General features: G+C 38.6%; 1 protein-coding gene and 1 non-coding gene across 3 annotated transcripts; one reads left to right on the forward strand and one right to left on the reverse strand.

Moving 5' to 3' along the window:
* Positions 1-452: 452 nt before the first annotated feature.
* Positions 453-8,760, reverse strand: LOC102294860. 2 transcript variants are annotated; one of them, XR_006053464.1, is made up of 5 exons: positions 8,714-8,760; positions 8,448-8,627; positions 7,246-7,344; positions 4,664-4,762; positions 453-2,851 (listed from the first exon to the last, which is right to left on the reverse strand). It is a non-coding gene; the product is annotated as an uncharacterized LOC102294860 (transcript). The 2 variants fall into 2 exon arrangements; XR_006053463.1 differs by lacking the exon at positions 453-2,851 and having other exon boundaries at positions 4,497-4,762.
* Positions 8,761-16,012: 7,252 nt separating this feature from the next.
* On the forward strand, positions 16,013-18,322 carry LOC106632605. Its single transcript, XM_042216411.1, has 3 exons — positions 16,013-16,349; positions 17,206-17,559; positions 17,894-18,322. The coding sequence occupies exons 1-3, from the start codon at positions 16,280-16,282 to the stop codon at positions 18,121-18,123; spliced, it is 654 nt and encodes a 217-aa protein (XP_042072345.1). The 5' UTR covers positions 16,013-16,279; the 3' UTR covers positions 18,124-18,322.
* The last annotated feature ends 2,274 nt before the right edge of the window (positions 18,323-20,596 follow it).

A 20,596-nucleotide genomic window follows, 5' to 3' on the forward strand; every position in this document is an offset into this window, starting at 1 on the left:
TGAACAAGATTTCTTTAAGCTTATCAGAACAAGGATATGAGCAGAGATCTCGCTGAAACACACCTCGGGTGTCAAGTCCAGCAGGGAGACAGAAATCCACTGATGACCAGGTGAGCATGCATATTCAAAGAAACAAACCTGATGTCAGACTGAGATGCCATCTGTTACTCTCTGACTCTGAGTTCTGGACTCAGACTAACACAACACGATTGCATCATGTCTGGATGTGTGTTGACTCATCGGGAATAATAACATACCAGAAAACGGAAGAATACCTGAGGGCCTCATTGTAGCTCGCCTGGTCCCTTTACCTGAGTAACATCCCCCCTCACAATGCTCAAACACAGAGCCTCCTTTCATGACCAGGTTTGTATATGTTGCAAAGAAGCTGCACAGAAGTGACATTTGATTTTTTTTCTTCTAAAAATGTTTTTAAGACTACAGGCCTGTCTCAGGTTATCCTTCATGTCATATATAATCTTCATCCATGAACAAAGTGTTCTTATTTTGCCAAGAAGCAGGAAAAGAAATACTATTTTCTTTAAAAAAAATGAAAGACCTCTGTCACTAATGATCAATAAGTATTTTAGTCATACTCATGACATCACAAACATACTGAGCTTGATTGTGATTTTCTCCTCCTGGACTGTCTCACACTCCCCTGACACACACTCCCCTGACAGATCACACTTGACAACTCAATGAACAACTAAAATTTGTAAACACTGTCTAATTATGTCCCCAGGGAGGTCAGCAGTTCTTTCCATTTAAGGAAAACGAACTGTAAAGAAACAGCTGCTGTGTGGAAAGACCTGCATGACTGATGACTTAGACTGAATGATTCCCATGAAAAGTTTCCAAATAATATTATATTATAACCGGGATCAAATTGAAACTAAGCACTTAGGAATCAACATGTAGCATGAAGCATCATAAAATGATACATGTCTAAATACATTGACTTAATGCCATGTGATTGGCTGATTAAATATTTCCATTAACAAGCAGTTGAACAGGTGTACCCAATAAGTGGCAATGTTGGTGGTTAAATTCCAGCCTGCGTGGCAAATATCTTTGGCCAAGATTATACCCCAATGTGTGTGCGTGTTAGATAGAAAGAGCAAAAAAAAAAGGGCTTGTGTGAATGGGTCAATGAGGCAAAGCGCTGTGGGTGCTCAGAGTAGAAAAGTGCTCTATAAGAACCAATCCATTTAGACACCTGACGAATTGAAACAAATGAGTGTGCTGTGTTGGCGACACCACAACAAACATCACCTATATTTTCATTAACTGCACAAATAGTGGTGGTCATTAGCTGCTAGCTAACTGGGTAACAGTGTCATGGGTCTGTAGCTCTGTCCGGATCTATCTATCTATGCTAATTTATGTGTAGCTCTTTATGTAGATGACAGTGAGTGAGAGATGATGAACTGAAGGAGTTGGGAGAATGACAAAGACTCTGCATTACTCCATGACTGCTGTGTGTATCATACTGTGTTAACTGCAGCATAGACATGCATGTGTGACTGTGTGCTCCCTAAGGTGAGTGGGCTGAGCTTGATGAAACTTTGCATTAACATTACACAGGCACTGTGAGTGGCAGCATGTATATAACTTATACAAATACTGTAAACATCTGTGCTTTTCACAGTGCAGTTGAGCAAAGAATGAAATGTCAGATTAAAATGATCAGTCACACTATAACGTCCACAACATTATACTATAATGATTGTAGTATAGATGTGTCTTTCTGTGTTCCCTGTGCGCTATACATTTTGTAAACATAGATAGAAGAAATCAAAAATACATGCAGCAGTTAAAGTGACCAGGAATGATCCTAAAATCAGTCATTCTTCAGTGTCACTAGATGGCAGCACCAGACTGTGCTTTAAACTGTGGTTAGTGCTTTTTGCTGTCTGTGGATGCTCCTGGAATGCACCTATAGTTGGCTGTGAACTGACTAATTATGCATATAATTAAAGTGGCTGGAAAGATCCTGGTGGTTCTGGTAACTCTACTTGAGTATATCTCTTAGTATATCAGTCTTTCTCTGAGCATTTGTTTTTGCAGCATAATCTGACCCCGATTTTGACTGAATGGAAACTGAGATCATATCAGACTGAATGAGTATAGACAGCACATATGTCCTCACTGTCCTGTGCAAGGACAACCACAGGTATCAACACTGTAACTAAGATGCACATGCGCTAATTCTTATCTACTGATGGAGACGTCTTTAGTTCAAACAGCATCTAAAGTCTCACACAATTCATTTACTTAAATCAAAACTCATTAACCACATCCACACTTTGTTCTCAAGCTTGTGCATGTGCATGTGTTAGCAACAACAGTTCACATTTTCCATCAGACATCTTCATGAAACCCACAGAACCACACGAGAAGAACAAGTCCAACCAAAGTCCTGCAGAGAGTACAGATCACTGCAGTGGAGACAACAGCAGGGTTCTACAAGTAACTAAGTATGTTAAATATATTACTTTACATGTATATATTAGATATAGACAAGATAGTATTGTTATTTATTGTTCATATAACATGTATTATACAGATACATGTTGCTGTTATGGCCATACTGAGATGCTGAAAGACAAGGTGATGAAAATATACTTGTATTTTTTTTTCTTTAAAGTCGTTAAAGAAGTTTAGCTTTTATTCTACCAAAAACATTAATTTCTCTTTGGGTTTTTGGTCCATCAGTATGTGGCCTTGAATTTAATGAAAAGATTAAAGACAATATATACAGATATGATTTGTAATGAATGTCCTCAGGTCACATGGAACAGCAGCTGGATTCCAGCGGTTGGAGTTCAGCGAGGACTAGGCGACGACTCTGAAAAGTTCAAACAACATGGGACCAGTCACAGTTAAAATAATGCATGAGTTTTGCTTTGAATACTCTTGATAAAATCGAAGAAGTACTCTATTACTTTAAGAATGTGCCTTCAGTTAAAATAATCAGTGTGGCTGTTTACCAAGGTTTTACAATATAGAATCAGAATCAGAATCAGAATCAGAATCAGAATCAGAATCAGAATCAGAATGGGGTTTATTGCCAGATGTTGAGGTTTACAACATTAGGAAATTGCTGCGGTGCTTCAGTGCAAACAATAAGAATAAGAATTAAAGTGCTATGTAGAAGGAAAGATATGTGCATGAGATATACATGAGAATAAGAATTATGAGTGCTACGTAGAAAGATATATACATGAGTGCAGGTGGTGATCAGTGCCAAATAGTGCCATATAGTTTATTGTTCTGGCATCAGCAATACATAATAATAATAACAATAATAATAATCATCATTTATGAGGGTATTTGATTTGTTTTTAGTTTTTAGTGACCTTCCATTTGTCTGCTGTCTTGTATGTATGTATATGTGTGTGTGTGTGTATATATATATATATACACACACATATACACACACAAAAACCATACATAATATATTGATCTACTGTCTCATCTTGTTCTGCTCTGAGTTTTATTTTTATTTTCTGTCCCACTGTTCTGTTTCCTGTTTTATTTTGTTAGGGCTCTTGACTCATGTACATCATGTTTAATTTAACGTCCTCTGTCACATTAATTTGTTCTTTCTGTGTTTTCTACCAGTTCAATCACCTGCTGTGTATTTATTGTCTGTCTCCCACTGCTTTCATGTTGAGTCGTCGGTTCTACTTTCACAGCTGTCTGCTCCTTGTTCTGAGTTTCCCCTAGAAGTCTTTTTCTGTGGTTTGCTTTGAACTTGTTGAATAGCCAACAATAAAAGCTTTTTTGTTTCACCTTGTAGTCCTGAGTTCTCTATTTGAGTCCACAAATTGCTTAGTACAGTGTGACACAAGAATAAGGGAAATCTCAAAATCTCAAACGCAGTTAATCATTAATACATTGCTGTGTTGTTTGGATCACTCACTATGACATCTTCATAGTGGGAATGTTTTTCCTTTTCTGAAGTGTTCATATATTTGAAGTCAATGGGCTGTCTTGTACACCAATGTGACCAGGAGACTGGAAACATTTACATCATTATAATTTCGCCTAACAATTTTTAAAAGGACATACTTTGGATTTGGTCCTCTCATTTTCTCTGGATATTTGTAATATGAACATCGACAATGCTGGAATTTCTGACAATGCTGGTATTTCTGACCATTTTTTGGTCATGTCTGATGTTGAGCTATGTGCAATTGTATTAAATTCTGAATGCTGTGGCTTGCCTTCTTACTGAAGCTAGAAAAGTTGATCCTATCACTCCAAACCCAAACACCAGCACTTTGTGACAAAATATACCCTACATGGTATAGTACTGTCTTTAGTAAGCTAAGGTAGACTAAGCCCTGCATTTCTATGGAGACAAAAAAGTGCAAACACATCTAAAAATCCTCAGAGATCACCAAAGTTACAATGATTTTAAAGCAAACTGAGTTTTAAAAAACTGCAAAACTGCACTAACAGAGTATTTTTTTAGTTTTCCAAACAAAGTGCACACTTCAAATTCTTTGAAATGATGGTTAGCATAAAGGTAATGAATGATAGATAGATAGATGATAGATAAACAGATAATCAAATAGCATCTCAATATTTACAACAAATATCGTCCTTATGAAGGACAAAAACACATGATGGAGACAAAGAAGAGCAGCTGTACCTCTGGTCTTTGATCTGTTTTCCTTGTCTCTGATGGTGATTTGTCCATAACTGACGTCTCCAGTTCGCACTGATGAGTAGACTCCAGCTGGATCACACTCTGCACAATAAAACACACAAAGAAGACATCAGTGCAGTTCTACATTCATACTGGCACTTACCATTACATTTAATATGACAAAAAACTATTTAGATTATTTACACTTCTTTTTTTATGTTGTATGAACAGGAATAAGACAGACACACATCTGTTTAGTGCTGCAGCAGCAAACATCAAACAAAAATGTTAAACTGAAACTGTTGGCATTTATAGGTTTATTATGTATTTATTTGACCCTTTTCTTTACTGTCATGAAAGAAGAAAACAGAACTGGAACTGAAGGTTAATATTAAACCAAACAACGGATCAAAGCACTGTTTTCATGAAAACATGCTAAAATCATGGGATGCATGTACGTCACACTAACTGCAATATTTTTAACTGAGCTGCACTTCTTTGCAGATAGTTACATGTCTTATAACTAGGGATGGGTACCGGTGTCCGGTGCCATGATGGCACCGGTTCTGACATAAACGGTAGTAACCAGACCGAAAAGCAGCGCACATTTCGGTGCTTTATTTCGGTGCTTTTTTTTCCTGAGCTGTGATACACTTCTAGCCAATCATTTTACGTTTCCGGGGATAGTAGGCGGGTCCAGGTACCGTATCGTTCTCTGTTAGTGGAGCAGAGCACTCTCAGATTTAAAAAAGTCCAAGGCGAAGCGGTCATAAGTCTGGCTGTACGCTTTCACAGCAAAATATGCAAACGTGCAGCAGCCTGCAACAAGTGCTGTTAAGCTGATACTGTGGATACTGTCGAGGAGGATAACAGCGCCACAGACATCGATTAAACGCTGGCGACGCATAGCGTTGTTTTTTAAAAGCCCAGAAATGCGACCGTATTTCGATAGTCTTGCTGCGGAGACCACTAACCGGGTGCTACGTCGTGGATGGGTGCACAGTTATCGGCACCCAGCGGGAAGACAACATCCCCCAAACCAAAATACATCCTGGCCATAGCCATGCCAGTGCTGCATGAAGGGATGGATGATCCGGATGCCATGATGGCACCGGTTCTGACATAAACGGTAGTAACCAGACCGAAAAGCAGCGCACATTTCGGTGCTTTATTTCGGTGCTTTTTTTTCCTGAGCTGTGATACACTTCTAGCCAATCATTTTACGTTTCCGAGGATAGTAGGCGGGGCCAGGTACGTACGTTCTTTTAGAGCAGAGCTACAGATTAAAAATGCCAAGGCGAAGCGGTCAAAAGTCTGGCTGTACTTCACAGCAAAATATGCAAACTCAGCACGCAACAAGTGCTTTAAGCTGATACTGTGATACTGTCAAAGGAGGTAACACCGAATCTGATGAAACAGCTGGCGACGCATAGTGTTTTGTTAAAAGCCAGAAATGCGCCGTATTTGATAGCTTGCTGCGAGACCTCACACCGGACTACTGCGGGTGTGGTTGCCAGTTATCGGACCCGGAGCAACATCCCCCAAAAACCCGAAGAATAGAGTCCTGGCCCCTAGCCCTGCCAGTGTAGCAGAAATGATGACGGATGATGATGCAGCAGCAGCCGTTCTTCTCTGCGGAGTAGCTTAATGTTGTTCGTGTGTAATTTACGTTGAGTAGGCTAACCACGTTATTACATTAATGCAGGTAAGGTGAACTAGCAAACATCATCATAGCTACATGCGGCTGTCTTCTTGTTTGATGGCAGATACTCCCTTCACCCTGGCCAAAAAGGCTAAAATGACCAAAGAAAAAGTGGAAAACAGCTAAACATGAGAGGTTTTTGGACAAAGTTGTGTTTTTTCCATTGTTTAAGCACTGCTTCCAGCCAAGAGTGATACCATATATGCCCCATAGCTGCAGAAAAGGCTAACATTGTTATCTTTTTACAAAAAAACAGCTGAACATGAGAGGTTTTTGGACAAAGTTTGTGTTCTCCATTCTTTAAGCACCGGTTCGAGCACCGTTTAAGCACCGGCACCGTTTCAAAAGTACCGATTTGGCACCGGTATCAGATAAAACCTAAACGATACCCATCCCTACTTATAACCTTTGGTGCAAATAGTAATTCTCTATGCAAAAAAAAAAGAATATTGCAATGACTACACCCACACATGATTAAAGATATTAGTCAAGACTTCTGCCATAACTTCACATCATGCATCTTCCATGATGCACAGAAAAGATGAAAAAGTCTGAAGGCGATGGCCTTACAAGCCTGAACGGACAGTTAACTTGGTGTCTCTGCTTCAAGTATTGCGGGAGCTTTCACTTCTACAGATGAGAGTGGAAATGTAATTAAAGCCGAGGCATGCATGCACACAGCTTTATGAATCTGATGAAAGAAACGTGTCTGCGTCCCGTGAAAAAACTGTGATGATCTCACACTGACTTCAGCCCTGTTTAAATAAAGATGCTTTGCTCAACAGTAAACAGTGTCACATTCATGCAGACAGTAATCTCAACACCTGCTGGACTCTCTTTCTCATTTTTTATCCATGATGAAGAAAAATAAGCGCAGCTGTACCTCTTTTCGTTGATTTTCTTTTCTTCTCTAGGATGATAATTGGTCCATAACTGACGTCTTCAGTTCTCACTGCTGAGTAGACTGCAGCTGGATCAGTCTCTGCACAATAAAACACAGAGGACATCACTGCAGACAGTCATTTAAGTACTGCTGTTAATATTTTGATTATGATGCAAAATTATTTGATCCCCTTCTTTTGTCTCCAGTATTCAAATTCAAATGGACATAATGAAAAAATAAATTTCTTAAATCAGCGACTAGCAGTGAAACAGCTGCTTTAGGGAGGACGTAACTGTGCAGATGATGCAGGCACCTTATCCCAGGTACAAATAAGACAGGATACAAGAACCAGACAGTTTTTTTCATACAGAAATGTCTTGTTTTGAAACTGAAAACAGAGCTGAACCCCCACCCCCCAAAGGATTAAAAGTAGGCCATATGGGTAGTGGAAGCATGCAGCTTCTGCAATCTATGGCCCACAATCATCAAAACAGGTCTGTGGTCCCTACAATAACCAGAACACTTTGTGATGTTACGCTAGTGCTGTGTTGATCTTTGTCTTGTAATAGCAGGCCCTGTCTCCTTGTCTCTGCCTTCCTGTCTGTGACCTGAAATCAGTTTGTCATCTTGAAGTATGTCTCAACTCTTTGAAAGCATCTCAAGGACAAATAATGCTGCAGGATGAGCCACTACTGATGTCACTGATGGCAAATACAAAGCCAGGCAAAAGATGTTTCATTTGGGAAGTATAGGTTAGAGCCTTCCACTGAACTGGAGGTTTTATCAATCACTCTTGGCATACGGCTTGATGCCATTCATATAGAAGAGGTAGTTCAGATTTGCTCCTTTCCTTAGTCAGGATCTGTAGCCAGTCTTGTTGATAATCACACAAAGTTATAACAGCAGTGTGGACAGGGCACCTTGGGAAATCCCGCATTAGATGGTGACTGATATTGGCTTGATTTCGGCTCCATTGTTGTTTGTCACTGAAAGTAAAGGGCAGTATATGACACCAGTTATTGCTCTTGCTTGCTTATGTTCAAGGTAGGCTAGGCTTGATTAGCCTGGGGACCCTTACTGGATCTAGACATCCTGGGGGGGGGAGTTGAATACGCTATCCAGCTGCTATATATGCTTACTCTGTGAATGAAGTAAGACTAAAATTTGAAGCTGAAAAGAGAGAAACCCTGAAATCTCCTCACCTTTAAGTTTCCTGTTAACAAGTCGTCTCACCAGCAGAACCAGTACCACCAGTAAAGTCACAACACAGACTGACCCAACAAATGACAACACAAAGAGAACTGGAGGAGCAAGTGATGGAGGAAGAGAAGTAGAACGAGGTGGAGGTGTGGATGTAGGTGGAGGTGTGGTGGTGTGTTCCCCTAAAATAAAGCAAACACAGTCATTAAGTTGTCGTCACATTGTGAATGTTGAAAGCTGCAGAAACACAGACAGGTGAGTGTGTCACCTGTGACAGTGATCCAGCTGGATGGAGACTCTCCATGACCGCTGATGTCACACTTGTAGAGGCCTTCATCAGACCTGGAAACATGCTGGATGGTCATGTGACCTGTAGGCTGCTTCCTGATGAGGGAGCCATCTTTATAGAAAGCAGCTGGGAGGTTGGAGGGAGTGGTCTTTGTTTTACAGAGCAGAGTGACGTCATCTCCCTCCATCACAGGGAGGACAGGACTCTGCAGGATCACTGATCCACCTCAACACAGAGACAAACTACAGCATTTCATCCATTTACACACAGCTTCATCAACACTAACTCCACACACTCAGCTTACCAGTGACTGTCAGGTTAACCATGTTACTGATGGGACCCTCTCTGGACTCACACCAGTAAACTCCACTGTCAACTGTGTCAGTGTAACTGATGTTACAGGAAGAACCAGCTGGTTTTCCCCAACCAGGTCCACACTCACTACTGATGTCTTGACTTGTGTTTCTCCTCAGAGTCCATCCAGCAGAGCTGTCGTCCTCCTCACAGCTCAGAGACACAAACTCGTTCTCAAACAACTGAGAGCTGCTGGGACTCACAGTCAGATGAGCTGTGGGAGAATTTATTGCACTCACTGTTATTGCATCATGTGTAGAATGTTCACATTCTTGTATTTCATGTGAATATTTCATTAGTAATATAGCAAAAAAAATATAGAAACACACACGCACTGAAAATGTTACTTTTTTCCAAGAGGTTTACTTACCTTGTGTTGATCTGCTGATGAGCAAAGATGTCTGCACTGCAGAGAAATGAGTCTGTTAGTTTTAACTCTGGTTAAGATCAGATACTATATTTTAAAAAGGAAGTAGCTACTGTGACAGCTTGTGCAGAACAAACTAGACCATATTTGGCAAATTTGGACAAGCAGTTAGAACCAATGACTTTTTCTGGGATTTGCTAGGTAGCTCAGTTAACAAGATGCACTCATAATTAACAATAGCTGTTTCCCCCTCGGATGTCAATTAATCGTTTTAATCTTTTGTTTTTTTCTCCTTTCTGAAATGTGTGGGTTCTGTTATATTTCAGGCGATTCATTTTCATTTCATTTTCCATTAAAAAGGGCTGGGTTTGATCTCTGCCTACATTTCACTAGGGCTACCCTTGGAAAAGCCATGATTATCGAACAATGTCTTTATTGATACATAGTAAGGTGTCCAAACTCATAATTAAGGAGTTCATCAAAGGTCATCTATATGAGGGAAATAATTTAATTTTGGCTAATTTTGGCTGATAGAACGGTCTTGAAACACTTCAACATGCAATTCCTTTGTTTTCTTTTCGTTCAACTTTTGAACAAAACAAAACTGCATCCATCTCCTTTCTATATAGTTTTGTATATACTCATACAACATGTAGAATTTTGAAACAGGTCAAAGGTAGAAGTACATCTTAAACACTGTAATTAATAACAGCTTTTAAACCACTTCAGATTTTCTTTGCACACTTGGCCCAATTTCATTTTATTGTCTTGAGATTTCATGTTTTGCTAATAGCCTAGACTAATAGCCACAACCCCCGAATCCTGTTCAAAATCTGTAACTCTGTGATCAATCCTTGTCCTGGAATGTAGGTTTTGGCCTCCGTAGCTCTCTGTAGGCAATTTTTAAATCATTTTACAAGAAAAAAATTTATTTTCAAGGGCCTCACTTTTACACCCTTCTGTGGTGAATCTTCTTCCTACTTTAGGATGAATGTCAACTTTCTATCAGTTTGAGCCAATTTCACTGTCCACCCTCAAGAGATTAATTAAACAGCTGAGAAGTTTGAATTCTGGATGGTGGATGGTTTTGATGGAATTGGGCCTTATATTCTATCTTGGATGATGATGAACTAGTGGGCTGTGTCCCGACAGCCTTTAAACATGTGATAGTGCAACCTGTTCTAAAAAAAAGAGCAGCCAGAATGATCCTGCAAACTATAGGCTGATCTCCAAACTCCCTTTCTTATCTAAAGTATTGGAGAAAATTGTGTTATTGCAACTACAGGCCTACTTAAACACAAATAGTATTAGTGATAAATCTCAGTCTGGCTTTAAATCACGCCACAGTACCGAAACGGCTCTGCAGAGGGTCTTTAACGATTTTCTTTTAATTGCTGACTCAGGTCACCCCGCTGTTTTCATTTTATTGGATTTGCCATCCATCTTCATAGACTTCAGCTTGTTCAAAATGCTGCGGCTTGTCTCCTGGAACATTTGCTTCCATTACTCCAGTTCACACTGACTAAAACTGACTATCCATCAAATATCATATTAATTTTAAAATCTTGTTGCTTACCTTTAAAATTATAAAAAACATTGCGCTTAGCTATCTTGCCGACTTTCTTAGCTTGTATACTCCTAGTCGAGCCTTAAGATCATCTGGTCAATTTATTTAACCCACACTCCTGGTTTAAGTAGTGCTTCCCATCTGATAGTACGAGTACTAGTGCTTGTTTTTGTACTTTGTTAATGTTTAATAACAATGACTATTGCACTACTGTGAAGCACTTTGGTGTACTTTTGGTTTTAAATGTGCTATCTAAATAAAATTGTATTGTATTGTAGCTTAACCCAAAGGAAGGCATCTGTGCATCCTGCTTAAATCCATGAAAACATCATCACATTCAAAAGAAAAGTTTTAACCAGTTTAATGTTTAGTGTTTTGTTTTACAGGTGACCTCTTCTGGTCATTTCAACGGTGATTGTATCCTGAGAGCTCTTTTCTTCTTTCTTGAAGTTTATGCCTTTCATACCTCAAATGTGTGAAAAAGATATAACAGTAAAATCCCCCCACAAAAGAATATGTTATTCATCGGTAGCTACAAAGTTCATACACCAGCTTTTAAACCAGTTATATTTTTTTTTGCACATTTGGTCATCGCATTTGTTTTCCTTATGTTGAAACTCACATTTTAGAGTTCAATTTGTCTTGTAAAATTAAAGTCTGCAACTTTGAAAGTAAAAGCTTAGTGTTCTTTTTGTACAACTTTGACATTAGTAATGTAATTTTTATAATATAGACAGATTTTAATAATTAATTATTTTATAACATAGGCAAATGTCTATACTTACAGAGCAGGCAAAGCAGAGTGGTTTGTCCCATCGTATCGTTAAGTCACATGAGGTTCAGACTATTTCTTACATCAGTTAAGCCCACCTCCTTCCTCTTTGAGATTTACAGTGTAGTGTGGTTTTCTCCCACCACTACTTGAGGTGCACAGCTGAAAATGTACCAAGAAAATTGGTACAGTTTTTAAGAATGTCGCTATTCTATAGGAAACGACAAAGAATCTGAACCAAAGAGATAAAAGGAAAAAAGAGAGAGATGCAATTAACGAATTAAGTAAGTGAAAGTGTAAGTGATTTAGCAGGTTCAGCTGTCATTTAGGCCCTGACATTAAATCAGGTTGTTAGTCAGGCAGCACTTCTTGAAATCCTAGTGGATCCAGACTAAGCAATATTCCTGGCTACTCTTTGATTCCTGTATTCCAGTTTCCCGCTTTCAGGTTTCACGGGTTAACCTGAACTCAGAACTTTAAAAAAAAAAGTATTTTACATGTCAAAAAAAAATTCTTTTAAGGTTCTTTCCTAAAAATTTTCTTCTTGTTTACGTCTTTGAAATACCTTTAGTAAAAAGTCAGCCAAAAACACAGGTTTCTGCAGCTTTTGCCTCTAACATTGTGTAACAGATTAAGATCAGATGGTGGCGTAGGAAAACATATTTGTTATGGCCTGTCATGGGGTAACTGTGCCCTCTAGAGGACTAAAACTGCACATGGTCCAAAACATACCAGAATGGCAATTTATACTGTTTTATTAGAAATGAGTTAGGCAGCCATATACAGTTGTTGATTTAGTTCTGAGAGTCAGGCTTATGCTGCTTTGTACTATTCCTCACAAGCATAAAATCCATATTTCTGTTAATTCTCCTAAGCATTTCCTAAATAATCATTTTAATTCTCTAAAATAATTACACTAATGATGGCTGATATGAAAGAGATACAAGCTTCAAACTCGAAGTTGCATTTTCCCTGAACCATTCAGGGAAAATGCCAGAAAAACACACATGAAAAATAATTGTTTTTCCCCTGACTGATTGTATGGCTGGTCTAAACCAGTGGGTACTGCTACACAATGTGAGATGCTTCGTAAAAATCAATGTCCCCTTCCACAGCACTGCCACTGTAGAGGTCATGACAGATCCTCCTTAGTTACACAAGCAGCACCCTCTGTTCCCCAAGCACTTCTACAGCCAACTACTACATTACATAAGTTTATAGAATCAACTGACCAATCAAGCCATTTTCATATGATTATTGAAAAAATGTTTTTCTATTTTCTATTTTCTATTTGCACATCGCTAAATGTGGATCCAAATTCAGACTCTTGAGACAGAATGGAACCTTAACTAAAAGTGAGTCTTTATATGTGGGTGTGCAAAATACAAATGAAAAGTGCAGGCAGCTGGGGAACACAGAAGGAACTAATCAGCCATAACAGGACGGAGGAAGCAAAACAGGATGAGAGATTGTGAAGATAAAAAACGGCAATCGGCATGAATAATCAGGTCTAAACTACTGGTGAAAAATCTTTCATGACATTGCAGATTTCTGATATTTTGTGTAAATGCAAGCATGTAACGCAGGCCTGGACCTGGAGCCTGGGCCTGGAAAGCAGGACTTGAAATAGTTCTGTTCTGTTTTCTAGCTTTCCAGGTCCTGCAGGTTTTAGATGTGTCCTTGATCCAACACAGCTGATTTAAATGGCTAAATGACCTCCTCAACATGTCCTGAAGTTCCTGGAGTTTCCCACCCCTGTTGTAACATTTTGATTATTTCAAATAAAAAACAAATGTGAAACATTTATTCTTGCATGAACCACCACACATTGTGTAGCTTTCATACTTATTTACTTATTATATAGACTATATAGTACATAATGTCAAAATTCACATGTTTTATGTAACTCGAATGTTTAATTATGTGGGCTTAAGAAAATAAAGTTATAGACTATATTTCTATGAAACTCGTGCATACTAACTGCATTTGATGAATTTTGACCATATATACAATGCATCTTTGATTTCCACCCTCTAGATCCCTCCCTGGCACTAAAGTCCCATATTGTTGCAAGAAAGAGGTTGTGTCATATTTGTCATATGTCAAAGTCTGTTCTCCACGCCATTGTCAGGAACCTGGTGTCACAGTCCTGGGTCGGTGACCCTGTGTTTTCTGTTTTGTATTATTAATCTTAGATTTCTTGATGTGTGTTTGTTAGTTCTTAGGTTTTGGTTCTGTGTTAGCATTGTGCCTCTGAGTTTAGTCTGTGGATTTTTACTTTGAAGGTCATTGTATTCTGTTTTGCTTCCTCCCCACCTCATATTTGCAATTACTGTCAGCCGTGTTTCCCAGATGTTTGCTCTCTGCCCTGTTTCCCACCTCTCTATTTAATGTCTGCGTGTGTTCCCGTTCGTTGTTGCATCATCCCCATCCTAGCCTGTGTGTTCTGTTTCAAGTTCTGTTTTCTAGCTTTCCAGTTTGGTTTCTGTTTTCCTTTTTGCCAGCAATAAAGCTGAGATTCTTTGAGTTTAATTTTCCGCCTCTGTGAGTCTGCATATTGGGTCAGTTTCCTCCCTGCCTTCACACAGACCATGACACCTGGGTCTTAGGAACCGAGGGTCCATGAGCAGTTGGTGACTCATATTATATTATCTGTTTTTGCTGTACTGTGCTACAATTCCTGTGTTTTCATGCTTGTATGTATAGGCAGGTGTATGTGTGTCGGTGTGATAGGCACCTTCATGCCTGGTGGATGTGGCCTTGCCAGGTGGCTGACCACACCTGAAGATCATGCTGCGCACCTGCAGCTGATCGGCCTGTAGGAGGAGCTATTTAGGAGTGTGGTGGAGCTCTCTTTGACGGTGGATTGTTGCGTGAGGTTCCACGTCACTATTCTTAGTGAGATGCCTGCTGTAGAAAGGTGGCTTTATGGTAGTGATGGCCAAATGAAGCTTTCTGAAGCACTAACGCTTGGATTGAAAAACGGTTCATTACTCGGAGCTTTTCAACACAGTCCTCTCTGGTGACATCTGGTGGCCAAAAATATGAAGAGCAGCTTGAATCTACAAAATAAAACCAACTGCTTTATTATGACTGCCCACTCTACAGAGTGGAGTTCTGTCTGATATTGGGCCACTTTGTGTTGCTTTAAACGTGTATTTTTTGGGGTGACAAAAATGTTGTTTTTCTTTAATCCATAATTTTGACCAGTAAACTCTCCTTGTTTAAACATGCACCATGGTGTGGTATTTCTTTGCTTGTGACTTTTTGATGTTGGTAAATGCAATAATTGAAAAATACCACGTTACATAATATACATATGATAATGTACAACACATTATGGAGTATGCTTCTGCTCTGAGGTCCTGCCTCCATGCACTTATGCAGTTAATCGCTAGACGGGTATTTTTATAAATAATATTACATTAGGGAAATTTTCCTATACATATTTTTGACCTGGGGGTAGAATTGATTGTGAACTGGAAAGGAAAATGCTTATGAACTTGCAAATTAAAAACATGATGCATTTAAGGTAACCCTTTTTCATTTTTATTTAAGAAGAGAATTTGTTAGTGTGCGATGGCCGAACCTGTTCCTTTTCGTGGAGATAATTTCTCCTGCCTTAAGGAAAATCCCTTCACATGGAACAGAGGAGGCTGGAGTGCACAGAAACTGGTAGAGATGCAGTTATACAGTCTACCTGGGCCCCACAAACTATCAGCTAAAGAGAATAAATAAATTAAATTGCTGCACATTTGGCAGACTAACATTTTCAGATTAATTAAACAATAAAATATATATTTTTATAACATTACATGTAAAGAGTCAAGTGGAAGTTTTTCTAAAGTTATTTAATGATATTTATATTATGAAGCAGATTTTTGACATTTTAATTTTTCCCGTTTTCAGATATAATATACACGCACAAAACAAAAGCAAACGGCCAGAACACAAAGCTGGAAAACCCACCCGATTGACAAAAATCAACTCAAAATACTCCCACACAACAGAACCTCCTCTATTCCTCGCTGGCTCCAAATCTCTCAGTAGAAATATCAGTGGTTCGCTATCTGTCAAACACTCCACAAATCCCGCGAATAATTCGCTTCCTTATAAACCATTGAATCAGACACCGAAGCAGTTAGGCTCTAAATGAAGCTTCGGGCGTCACTGATCACGTGACTCTGGCCAAACAAATCAAGCTTCGACACACGCACCGGAGCGTCAGCTTCAAGCGGGCCATCACTACTTTATGGCTGTCTCCCCCAGGAGGAGTGTGAAAGGCCAGAGAGAGGAGACAGGGGAGCAAAGAAAAACATGGACTTTTGGGAGACGGCACGACACTGGAGTCAAGGGAGTGCACGGGAGTTTTTGTGTGAATTATTTACACCACTGTAAATAAATGCACTGTTCATCACAAAGAGTCCAACGTTTGTGTCTTCATTTCCCACATCCCCAAAGTGTGCCACACAGCCAGTGACAGCCATGGATTTAACACCTTTCCTCTGCTTTTTCCTTACTACATATTTTGGGGGATTTGCTTCTGCTCTCGATGGTAAGCTGAACAGCACAAGTATACGCAAACAAGTTTAGAAAATTATATAGAAAATAATTAATTGAAATATTTTTTTCTGGTCAAGCTGTGCTTTCTGTAGTATACTGACAGTTGCTCTCATAACTCAAGTAACCGTTCTAAAATAAGTTTTTCACTGATGTCTTGAAAAAGGTCATTATAACCCAGTAGTTATTAAGACCAGTAAAACCAAATGTCAAATACGTGCATGATTTGTGCTTCTTTCCTCTCTCCTTCTGTAATGCAGTTATGCTTGATGATATGAAACAGTTTATTTAAACTTTATATTGTTTTATATTTTATTAAGCACTAGCAGCGTCTGCCTATTATTGTCTTTCTTTTTTACCTCTACTACTTTCGACCTTTATCTACTGGATTGAAAGAAAAAAAACGAATTTCCTGTTCGGGTTTTTCCCCTTCTGTTAACAACAAACTTGTGTTGCTTACTTCAGGCGAAGCAGGTATTTTGAGTCACTCCAAAGTAGACTTGACAACTGATATGATGATAATTTAATTTTAAAGGATTATGAACAGTCAGTCATTGCATTTCATTTGTAGATAAACATGGGAAAATGTTGACATTTGAATTAAGCACAACACTAACATGGAGTATAATAGTATAAATGGAGTTAATTATTATACTACTGGTTCTTGGTGGAATGGATATATAAGATTAAAAAAAGAGGTTGAGCAGCACCACCGTGACATTGTACATTTATGGCTCAGAGATATATTTCTTCTGGAAAGAGAACGTTAAACTGTCAAAGCGTCAAAGGCTCATTTGACAGTAACGTGCTTTATATAAATATTTACTTTCTTTCTTTTCTGTTTGACTTAGACCAAAAACAAGTTGTAGAAGCTGGAGAGAATGCACTACTGAGGTGTTGTGATTCCAGTATCGGTAAAATCGAAAAGTTATCATGGATCAGGAGAGATCTGGGAACAAATCTGCATGTTTTCTTCTACCGAGAAAATCGTCTCTATGAAAACATCCAGCATCCATCCTTTCGTGGCCGAGTGAAGCTGAGTGATCCACAAATTAAAGATGGAAATGTGTCCCTCATTCTCTTCAACACCACCCCTAATGACACTGGAACATATGAGTGTTATGTGGTAGGCACTCACACTGGACGCCGTAAGAGAGCAGTTTCTGAAGCCCAGCATGTAGTGCAGCTGAAAGTTAAATCTATAAGTAAGTTTTGGCATCTTTAGCCTAAGTTAGATGAAATCTACACAATGCACCTTTTTTTTCTTTTTTAATAAAGCAAAAGCCATCATACCTTAAAATCATTGTAAGAAGATCAGAAGCCTCTGTTTATATGATTTTAAATTGGTTTCATTTCTTTGTTTTAAGTATCGTGTCAAGTGTTTTTAATGTAAATTTATTGATCAGTGATGTTACAATTTACAAACAAATTAGAAACTAACACAAACAAATTCCAAAGTTTACTATGATCTTTCATTGCTTCTTCCATTTATTAATTGATAATGTCTGACAGCACCTCACACCTGTTTCTCACCTGCAGCTCAGCCACAAGGACTCACAGGGGATGGATCTGTTGAGCTGATGGTTGGTCTGTCAGCTTCTGCTGGGCTTCTTGTTGCTACTGTTGCTGGTTTTGTGATCTACAGAAAATTTGCAAATTCAAATTATCGCTCTCCTCCTGAACAAAAGCCAGTTTCCAGGACTCCCAAGGAAACTGTAAAGATGACAATGGAAGTCCAACCCAAGAGTCCTCTCCTATTAAACAGTTAAATACAGACTGAAGAAGTCACTTGGACGGGTGACAAAACTTTTCTCCTACAAAACGCTACGTCCAGATGAACAGAATCAACTTTTGGAGAGTTAAATATATAAATTTCTGTTTTCAAGTCTCAAAACAGAGTTGAAGCTAATGTGCACTGTTGTTCTCTCAGCCCACTGAGAGGAAAAGCACATCTTATTAAAAAGCTCATAAAACGCTCTTTTTTTTTTTTTTTTTTTTTTAGGACAGTGCATGTTAATGAACATAAAAAAAAAAAATTACATGAATGTAAACATACCAGATTATAGCCAAGGGCTAATTTCCATCTGTTGTCCAAAACATAAAAAATAGACATAATAATTCATAAAAAAAATTCATAATTCATTCATAATAAAAACTCCATCACCAAACTCACACATACACACCATTCTATTCCCAAATAAAACATTAAAACTATACAACTTATACATGATCACACACTTGATTTGTCCATAACCAGTTTTTAACCTGTGCCTTAAACAAGTTGAATGTCGAGCATTCTCTAATGGGTTGAGGAAGACTGTTCCACAGATGGCCACCCTGGACAGAAGGACGTTCTGCCCAAATGCTGTCCGTCTGTGGGGTATAAACAAGTCTCCTCGGATTGTAGCTCGAGTGGTCCTGTCTGAGCTTTCTTTATGCCTAATGAACTGCTTTAGTGGTGGTGGAGCAAGGGAGTGTAAGACTTTATATATTAAACTCACTCTTTTAAGTTTCACTAAGTTATTGAAGTTCAGTAATTTATGTTTTTTTAACACATGACAGTGGTGGTGGGAAGTCGGTTTTTTGTCAAGTAGTTTTAAACTTCTTTTATAAATGTTTTCAATAGTTTTAAGTGTTGTTGGACAAGCAAGTGACCAGGACGTCAAACAATAGTCTATATGAGAGATGATCATACTAGCCATGGTTATTTTCTAGAGAAGTGATTATACAAGCCTTTGTTCCTCTTGGCTCATTTATTCTCTCTGGTATGCTGTTGCTCGTGTTCAGGAAGATCTAATTACACTGGAATCTTGAGAATCTAGTTCCTGACTGATTAGAATTTCAAATGCATATTTAAAAAAGTTCCACTACCATCTCCTTTTATTTCCTCATTCCTTTAGTCTTAAAGTGCGCAAAGTTAAACTCACAATCCAACAAGTGACTTTATCTCACAGTGGGTAAATCCAGGGAATTTCTTGTTATTGTTAACAAGTTAATATGAATTAAAAGAAGGAAAAATCTCCAGCTTCAAATGGACAATGTTTATGACATTTATTCTGCTCTTACCTTGTGTTCTATGAGGCAATAATGTTGACTGACAGGAGGCGTGAACATTGGCATTGTTGGCAGAAAAAACACACAAGCCTTAATTAACACTAAAAGGAACACACACACCTGACTATGAGTTTAACTTAGTCTTAGTCACGTCTTTCACATTACTCAAAGTAAAGTCACCTTTTTTGTCTCTATATGTATGCAATGGGAATAGAGAGAGTCCAGAGAAGTACAGAGCTGCTCAAAGTTATCAGGACTGTTTAACACTTTATAGACATTACATTGCATAAAGAAAACACTTTACTTTGCTTAACCTGTAAAACATGTGCCAAGTCACATCTATAATCTTTGATGTTTTTATAGAAGAGATTTAACAGTCAACACATTTTTGTGCCTTTATTTATATGATTTGCAGTGCTAAGGCTTAATATGTATAGTGTAGGCGTGCTCTTACTGCCCTTCTCTCTCACTGGGTCAGCAAATATCAGCTGTTATATATATATTAGCAGCAAAGTAACACAGAGATTCATATATTACTATCACGGGGGTCACAAGGGGACACGGAGTAAAGCCTATCCCAGCTCGATAAACTAAACAGGTCACAGTTACAAACATGTGTCTTGGATCGGTGAGAAGAGTAAAGAGAGAACACAGCCAATCAGGAGATTCAAACCAAGAACTGTCCCTTTAAACGCTGATCTTGTGTTCACCTGCCGCCCCTTAGTTTAGTGTTCCCAGTCAAAACGGTCCGTTTTAACTCCCCTAAAATTAGCACAAACAACATTTTTTTCACCAACAAATTTTTATTAAACCTTCTACAGCTGTGAACAATGTCTCAAAGTAGTGTTTAACATAAATTAACAGAATTAGACATAAAATAACTGCAGTGAAAATACAAATAAGCACTAAAAATGTATTACAAAATGAACATGGAATGTAAAAAAATTCATGGAAAACCAAAGACCAAACTTAACATGAAGCCGTGTGTGTGTGTGTGTGTGTATCATGCACATGTGTGGCATGTGACAGTCAACATTGGCAATGTTGGCAGAAAAAACACACAAGCATTAATTAACACTAAAACAAACACACACACCTGACTATGACTGGAACTTAGTCTTAGTCACGTCTTTCACATTACTAAAGGTAAAGTCACCTCTTTGGTCTAGAGAGTCCAGAGGAGTACAG

Source organism: Haplochromis burtoni, unplaced genomic scaffold (assembly GCF_018398535.1).
Source record: "Haplochromis burtoni strain Fernald_Lab_line unplaced genomic scaffold, NCSU_Asbu1 Contig_1043, whole genome shotgun sequence".
NCBI lineage: Eukaryota > Metazoa > Chordata > Actinopteri > Cichliformes > Cichlidae > Haplochromis > Haplochromis burtoni.

Bases quoted from the DNA above. Each gene is read 5' to 3' on its own strand.
- LOC106632605 (XM_042216411.1), top strand. From the start codon at position 16,280: ATGGATTTAACACCTTTCCTCTGCTTTTTCCTTACTACATATTTTGGG. The intron at 16,350-17,205 runs GTAAGCTGAACA...TGTTTGACTTAG, and splicing joins ATTTGCTTCTGCTCTCGATG to ACCAAAAACAAGTTGTAGAA. The intron at 17,560-17,893 runs GTAAGTTTTGGC...TCTCACCTGCAG, and splicing joins GCTGAAAGTTAAATCTATAA to CTCAGCCACAAGGACTCACA.